The 8,056-nt window shown below is 55.9% G+C and overlaps 1 protein-coding gene and 1 long non-coding RNA gene across 2 annotated transcripts; one reads left to right on the forward strand and one right to left on the reverse strand.

The window, feature by feature from the left end:
• The first annotated feature begins 4,002 nt into the window (after positions 1 to 4,002).
• On the forward strand, positions 4,003 to 5,620 carry LOC109364523. Its single transcript, XR_002110439.1, has 2 exons — positions 4,003 to 4,165; positions 4,279 to 5,620. It is a non-coding gene; the product is annotated as an uncharacterized LOC109364523 (long non-coding RNA).
• A 261-nt stretch (positions 5,621 to 5,881) lies between these two features.
• Positions 5,882 to 7,346, reverse strand: LOC100544640 (protein MRP-126). Its single transcript, XM_010726979.2, has 3 exons — positions 7,244 to 7,346; positions 6,550 to 6,708; positions 5,882 to 6,248 (listed from the first exon to the last, which is right to left on the reverse strand). The coding sequence occupies exons 1-3, from the start codon at positions 7,310 to 7,312 to the stop codon at positions 6,057 to 6,059; spliced, it is 420 nt and encodes a 139-aa protein (XP_010725281.1). The 5' UTR covers positions 7,313 to 7,346; the 3' UTR covers positions 5,882 to 6,056.
• Between the last annotated feature and the right edge of the window lie 710 nt (positions 7,347 to 8,056).

An 8,056-nucleotide genomic window follows, 5' to 3' on the forward strand; every position in this document is an offset into this window, starting at 1 on the left:
TGATTGCAGTGATTCTGTGGGGTTTTGCAACGGCCAAAGCTTTGGAAAAGTCATTGAGAAAGTAACTTTATGCGGGAAAAAAAATGGGTTTTGTATGGTCCAGTGCGTGACCCCAGGGGTGATGGCAGTGAGGGGACACCGACGTGACTCCTGCCCCAGTGAGGAGATACTGGAGTGATGCTGATCCCTGGGGGAGGTGACAGTGAAGAGGCACTGGAATGATGCCTGTCCTTAAGGATGATGGCAGTGAGGAGATGCTGGAGTGATGCCTGTCCTTGGGAGAGGTGGCAGTGAGGAAACACCGAAGTGATTCCTGCCCCTGGAGGTGATGGCAGTGAGGGGACACCAAAGAGATGCCTGTCCTTGGGGGTGATGACAACGAGGGGACACCTGGGTGATGCCAGCCCAGCTGAACAAGGCCATCGGTCTGAATGTGAGCTGTGAGCTCCCTCTCACAGCAAAGTCACTTGGTGGCTCACGGGGGCAGAGCAATGCACAAGGAGCAGCAAGGCACACGGACAGGAAGCCTGCCCTCATTCCTGTGTGTTCTGAGGGCAGTCAATGAACCCGGGTGTGCACACCTGCATGGGGCCCCTCTGAGCCCTCCCTGCCCTGCAGGCTGTGCCAGCTCCCATTGCACCCATAGATCTGGTGGGGAGCCAGGTGAGATCATGCAGTGCATCACTCTGCTCGGCGTGTCTGGACTAGGAGGGGCTGTGGAGGCCGCCCAGGCCGCCCACGAATGGCTGTTGATACAGCCAGGAGAGGCACCTCTGCAATTAAGTGGGTTGTTAATGAGCTGCAGAGAGCGGTGGAGGAGCTAAATTTTGCCTTGGTGGGATGGAGGGAGAGGCAGCAAGTTGCTGTGGGTTCTGTGCCATGGTGGGTTTGGGTGCAAAGCAGAGCAGCCTGTGGTGCTCCTGGCCCTTGTTGTCCATGGCAGCTCCTGGAAAAGATCTGTGCTGATAAAGTGAGGAGGTGGGCTGCTATCCTGGCTCTGGACACAAAGTGGGGTCTGCTGGGGGGTGGCCGGGCACCACAGGATGTGATTGTGGAGGAGGACTGGAGGACCACGCATGGCAATGGCTCCTCCAGCGCTGCGCTCTTCCCTCCGCCCCAATTAGCGCACATCCGCCCTGGGAATGAGGCGGAAATTTGCAGTGAATCACTCAGACCGGTTCCCTTCCGCCCTTCCCTCCCTGGCATCTGCTGCCACCAAGGTGCCACCGAGCGGCGGTGCGTCCCCAGGGTTGGGGTTGAGCTGCTCTGACCGCTGTCACTCATCCCACCAGGATGGCCACGCTGATAGCAAACACAACTCGCTGAGCCCTCAGCAGCGTCAGCACGTAGGATCGTACAGCCCAGCTGGGGGGTCCATGGGGTGAGGGGGCTCAGGGGGTCACACTCACGGCCATAAATCCCCCAGGGGGTGCATAGAGATGGAGCTCAGCTCTGCACAGCGATGCCCAGTGTCAGGATGGGGAGCAATGAGGACAACCTGGAGGCCAGGAGGGGCACCGAGCAGCGCCCTGTGCTGACATCATAGATGCTGAGGACAGGAGAAGTCATTACTGACATTCAGTTTGACTTCTGGTGGCATCGAGCCTGTGTTCCCACTCCATTTCCAGTTGCTCGTGGGCTTGGCTCATGGCCTTCCATCACAAAAGGGACCACCAAGTCCTCTTTCTCCAGGTAAGCTCTTCCCCAGGTCAGCTTCCCATCTGCTAAAACATGAGCTTCACCTCCCATGGAGTTCATTTAGCTTCATGCTAATGACCCAGCTTCGCCAGGTCACTGCCACTCGTTAGAGCCTAATTAGTGATACGGATGGGCACCAGCTAATAAGAAAGAAGGTAAGGGCAATCAAGGAGGGGACTGGTGAGCTGCAGGGAAGCAGGAGAGTGCCCTGATATCGCAAATGGGGAAACCCTGAGCAGTGCAATAGCAGAGATGTTAGTGAAAGAGAGGCAGATTTCTGTGGGGCTTTGTATGGATCACCCTCTATGCTGGAAAAGCAGTGCTGCTGTTGGAGCTGACTGAGCACAGCAGTTGTGTCTGAAGTCATTTGCTCAGCGCAAACACTCAGTTTTCACCCAAGATTAATCCAGTGCAGTCCTTGCAGCCCCTCTGTGCAGTGCTGTGGGCATTTTCCTGCCTTTTACCCATCCTTGGTGCTTCTCACGCCTTGGCTGAGTCCACCAGTGGTTAAAACACAGCTCGAAACCCACAAATGGAATAGGACAGAGTAGCAACTGAACAACTCCAGAATGATTGAAATACAGCTTTTATTTCCTGGCTGAAGATGGGAGCAGCAAAGCAAGAAGGAAACTGTTGGCAGCAAACATCATGCATTGCACGGGCAGAAAGACCCAAATAATGAACCAGAGGTGCTGAACCCCAATATTGCATTGCCCTCTGACTGCTTTGAATGCTCGTGGAGAAGCATCACAGCTGGTAAGCAACGAGGATGAGGTCGGTGCATTGGGCAGGGAGGTGTCCAGGGGCTGCAGAGCTGCGTGAACGGCTGAATCCTGCTGTTAGAACTTGGGGCACGGTGGTGGCAGCTTGCTGGCTGTGCTGCTGTTCTGAGGGCAGAGGGTTTGCACCGGTGGGGAATAGCACTGTGTGGGCACACAGTAGGTCTGTGCTGGAGGGCATGGCATCGCGCAGGGGTACACAGGGGCAGGGATGCTCTGGTTGCTGGAATGGCAGGAGGACCCCGAGTCGTTGCAGGGTTGGGAGCTGTGGCAGGAGGACTCCTGGCTGTGGCAGGACTTGTTGGCACCCATCTCTTCTGAGCGTCAGCAAAGCTGCCTGGAGGAAGAGATGGTTCTGGTGAGAGGAGACCTTGCTGCACTTCTCATCCACCCTCACTCCCTCCCTTCTCTCTCTTCAATATTGCTCTTTATCCCCCCATTGAACCCTTTCTTTCCACGTCTTCCCAAGCCATCCCAAATACCCCCTCAGCTCTGCCTCTCTCTCTGGGCTTTCTTTGTCCATTCCAGTATGAGCAGACCCCCAGGCCGACACAAGAAGCCCCTCCAGCCTCTCCCCAAACCCGTTTCCCACCCATCACCCTGCTGCAGCATATGGAGCTCCCGTCAGCAGTGCACCCATCCCCAGCCACCCCATTCCTGCTGCCCTGTGCCCACTTCTAGGACTCCAGCACCTCTGTGCATGCTGCTTCCTTCTGGGCAGGAGCACGAGGAGAAGTGGCCTTACCTCTGCAACAACAAGAAGAGTGGCTGGAAGGGACAGTGAGTGGAGAGGACTGGGCTGAGTGGGTTTTATAGCCCTCCAAAAGGGTTATTTTGAGCATGAGACACCGCTGCCCAATGCCAAGGGGATTATTAATGCACTTGATATATGTCAGCCAAATGTTGATGATCTCAGCCCTTCTTCTTTGACACCTAATTCTCTCCATTCGTAAGGAATTCCCCCCATTAGGATTTGGTGAGTTGGGGATATTTTTAGAATCGTTTGATGAAGCTTATAAAGGCCACCTGATCCAGCTCCATTAATTAATGGGGGCACGTGCAGCTAGATCAGGTTGCTCAGATCGCTTCTTACTGTTTCCCATACAGTGATGGCCCTCCCGTAAACTGACAGTAATCTAGTAATGTCAAGGAACATGTTGTTGTGTCACTGGACACGTGGGGTTGCATCAGGAGCAGAAATGAATTACGACTTGGAAATGCTGACTGCTACAGCAGCAAATTGTGGTGTTCAAGTGACAGCTCAGGACTTTAATTTACACATTCATGTCGGGCGGAAATGGCGTTACCAAATGCAAGGTGGAATCATTCAGGTTGGAAAAGACCTCTGAGTTCTGTAGATATGGAGCTGGGGCTGTTCAGAGTTGGGGTGAGGGGATCAGGGGGTCCTACCTGCGGTCATAAATCCCTGCAGGGAGGTGCGTGGGGGCAGAGCCTGGCTCTGTTTGGTGCTGCCATGATAGGGTGCAATGGCGATACATTGGGCAGCGTTCTGTGCCGTGCAGGTGTCACAAGAGGTTATGGGGTTTCTTCTTTGGGCCAGCCTGCAAAACCATCTGGACGTGGAGCTGCTCCCGTTGGCCGCATTGGAGGAGGGGATTGGAACCGGAGTTGTCCTCCAGCATCAGCTGATCCCTGGTTGTGCGATGGCCGCATGGGGGGATGCTTGGGTAGGTCCCAAGGTGGGGAGCACAGTTCTGCCCCAGCTGGGTCCCATCTCCTCGTTATGGGACCGTTACAAAGCCCAGCCCTGAAGGCTATAGCTCCTTTTTTCTCTTCCTAGGAGGGGTGGGGGCGGCCGGTGCCAGCAGGTGGCAGCAGGGCTCTGTCACAAATCTCATCCTCCATTCCGAACTCCGAACCCTTCCTTAGGACAACCTACGATCAACCCACAAGCCTGGAGCTGCTGCCCTGCGTCCTCCTGCCCCGTATTGCTGCAGAGGTGCTCCCGTAGCAACGGGGCTTTGTGGTTCGGGTGCTGTCTCCAACCCTGGAAGGGACAACGTGGCCCTGATGTTGTGCCATGCGCTGCCCTGATCCCAGAGCTGGCTCAGACCAAGCGCGCAGCGTGTGGCTGCGGGTCTCCTCTGTGTCTGGCAGCCCTGCTGGAGCTGTGGGATGCGTTTGGGGAACTCTCCATCATAGCAGGACTCGGTGATCACCACAGCTGTGCTCAGAGCAGCAGGACTTTTGTTCTCTGCATCCTTTGTCGCAGCCCCAGCGGTGACGCAGCAGCAATCCCGCACCCGGGGCAGCGCACAGCCCCGCCGCGTTGGCAAATATCCTGTTGCTGCTTCCTGGTTGGATCCTGGATCCTGGAGGGGCAGGGACAGCCCGTGCGGCCCCAGAACCGGGTTTGTGCGCTTAGGTCAATGCGTAAGGAGAGCTCCTGCAGAACCCAACTGCTGCAACCACGCCGGCTCCGTCCTGGGGTGGCCACGTCCTGGGGTCAGCTTTGCTCCGGGACGCACTGCAGCAGGGGGGTGGCAGGGAATCAGCTCTGCTCTCACCCTGCGTGTGGGACTCCATCTGCTATGGAGACCCTACAGTGCTATAGGATGGGATGTGTGACCCAGCTTGGGATGCAAGGCCCATTTTCGGATGCAGGATGCAGCTTCACTGGGACACCCAACCCTGCGTGCAGAGCTGAGCAGATCCCATGTTCACCCCATTAGGTATTAGCCTGTAGGAAGGTGTTAGACATGTTTCAAATGTCAAAATCAACCCTAAAGGAAGCTGAAGCAACCTGACCAGCAGCAGTGAAGCAAACTTGGAACAGTCTTGTGTTACCCCGGGGCTGCTGCTGCTTTGGGGAAGCTGGTGGCAAGTTTCCTCACCAAGCGGGGTGATTTCAGGGCTTCCACTCACCCTTAGGAAATCACAACTGTTCCTTTTCATTCCTCTGAAAGGCATTTGCAAATCAGCCTTTCAAATCAGTTGCTGTGTGCGTTCACGGCATGAAGCTGCACAGTGGCATCTCAGGCATTTCCAACCCCCTGAAAGCAGCCATTCATAGCTGCCTCCGTGCAAACCCGAGATGTTGGGAGCCAAACACTGGTGTTGTGCAGCCAAAGTGTCCTAAAAATGGTTCTTCCCCCATCTCTGTCACCCACCACTGCAGCCTGGTTTGAGGACACAGCAGAGCATTCCGAAAGTCGATTTTTCTCAGTTGGAAATGAGGAGGTCGGTCAGATTTTGTGGTCTGCTCTGACCTGTAGAGGACATTGCAAGAGGCACTGTGAAACCTTCTGCAATGAGCAACGCTCTCCCAGAAACCCGTATTGCCTCTGGGAACCTGCAGCCTGCCTCCAAATCTGACCTTCCTGGTTTGAAGCCACGCTGAAGGGGAGAGCGAGGTGAGAAATAACAGGCAGAAACAAGAAAGCTTCAACAGCCTCAGGGCAAATCTTTATTTGGCAGCAAAACCGTCAAACTTGAAGCGATGGAGGAGCAGAGGGTTGGGAGTAGGGAGCGGAGGAATGGGGAGGGATGGGGTGCAGGGGGTTGGAAGGGGAAGCAGGAGCTCAGAGCTCTGGGTGGGTGCCTTCAGCTCAACCCTCCTTAGTGGTTGTGCTGGTGCTGGTGTTGGTGCTGGTGCTGGTGCTGTTGGTCCTCACAGAAGTGGAGGTGCTCGTGGGTGGCAGCAGTCACCCGCATGATCAGGAGCATCACTTCACCAAAACTCAGCTGCTGGTCCTTGTTGCCATCGAGATCCTTGAAGATTTGGTCAATAGAGGCCTGATTCTTCACATGCTGCAGGAGAAGAGGCAGAGTGCCATTGGTCACAGCCCCGAGGTCCCCCGGATTTGCTGAGACCCTCCTGGGCTGCTGGAGATCCCAGCTGCTGCTCCAGGGTGGCTGTCCTTCATCTGTCCTTATGGCATCTCATGCTGCTGGATGGGGAGAGCTGGGGCAGGAACACGTTGGGAGGGGGCTGCTAGGCTGGATTTGCTCCCTAGGGCACTTGGACTGATAGAAACCAGCGGGGCAGTGGGATCCAACCCAATTGCCTCCCAGCCTGGGGCACAAGAATCCCTCCCCCAGCTCTGCTCACCTTCAGGTAGTTGGCAAGCTGCTTCTCAATCAGGAGCTTCAGCTCCTTCTTGGTCAGGGTGTCTTTGTCCCCCTCCCGTCTCGAGAACTGGTGGAAGACATCGATGATGACATCTATGGCTTTCTCCAGCTCGGAGAGCGGCCCCTGGGTCTGGCAGCCCTGGGAGAGGCAGAGGCACAGAAGGAGGTCAGGACTGCAGCAGATGTTTGCACATCAGCACAGCTCCCTGCAGGCAGGTGGGGATGCAAGCCTGGCTCTTAGTTGTTCTGTTTTCAGGCTAAATTTGAGCTGTTTGCTTGGGTAATCTCCAAACCAAGGAAGGCTAGAGGAGGCTGCAGCCCTGGCTCTGGGTTCTGCAGCAGAACATAACGTCTAAGAGCTGATTTTTTCCCCCCAGAATGAGCCTTCTGCAGCTGGGGCAAGGCTCCCACTACGCCTCTGTGGCAGTGCAGGTGCTGAGCCTGAGATCTGATACCCCTCGGTGGCCATCCCACACTGCAGGCAGCTTTTTTCCATGAGGACACATCTCTCTCCCCACGGGTTCCATTCCCATCTCCATCGGTGCTCCATCCTCTGCTGGAACACGTGGAGGCTCACAGGGCAAGGAGGAGGTGCCCACCCCTCTGCTGGCTCAACCTGCACCTGGAAAAGAGCATGGAGACCTTAGAACCCCCACCACCACCCTTTGACTTGCCTTGCTCATGTTGGAGAAGCAGCAGATGACCGTCTCAGGTTGAACTGCAGCCGGTCTGGAGAGCAGCATCTCTTATAGGCTGCCTGCCAGCCCCGGCCCTGCTTGTGAAATGCCTCTGTTTCATCCCATTACGGTCCATCGTCATGACATCGTGGTGTGTTGCTTAAGGCTTGGGGGTAGTTCCTTAAAAGGGGTCTCTGTGGCTTTTCCTGTAATGTTCTCTGGGTGGCAGGGAGGTGGCCTTGTCCCCATAGCCAGCATCCCTTGGCCACCCTTGCTAAGCCCAGCCATTTTGGCAGCTTCCCTCTGTTTTATTCCCCTCTACAAGGGCACTTCTCCACCGCTCCCAAAGCACTGCTGTCCTGGTGGACCTGGTGCAGCCAGTAGCATCCCAAAATCCCACTGCTCCACACCAATGGGGCTGTCTGTGCGACACAGACGCTGCAGCGAGCAGCTCTCCAGGAAAGGCACACAGCCTGCAGCCTCCCAGCCCTGCACGGCTCCAATTGTGGCTCTTTGGGTCTGTTTCTCCCCATCCCAGTTTTGCCCCAGGGGTTGGGTGGGGCTGAAAGGTGGGTTTTTGGTGGTGGTTGTTGTTGTTGTTGTTGTTTTATTGCATGTCTTCCCTTTGTGGCACTGTGCCCTATTGACTCCAGGTGCAGCAGAGGCTGGGCGCAGGCAGGTTGGGAGCAGAGAAGAGCAAAACAAGATTTTCCAGCTTTATGACAGCTCCCCCTCCCCCCATCCCTGCTGATTCAGCTGGCTTGGCTGGGGTTCATCCAACCTGCTGAGCACGGCCCCCATCTCCAATGC

Source organism: Meleagris gallopavo, unplaced genomic scaffold, assembly GCF_000146605.3.
Source record: "Meleagris gallopavo isolate NT-WF06-2002-E0010 breed Aviagen turkey brand Nicholas breeding stock unplaced genomic scaffold, Turkey_5.1 ChrUn_random_7180001865607, whole genome shotgun sequence".
NCBI lineage: Eukaryota > Metazoa > Chordata > Aves > Galliformes > Phasianidae > Meleagris > Meleagris gallopavo.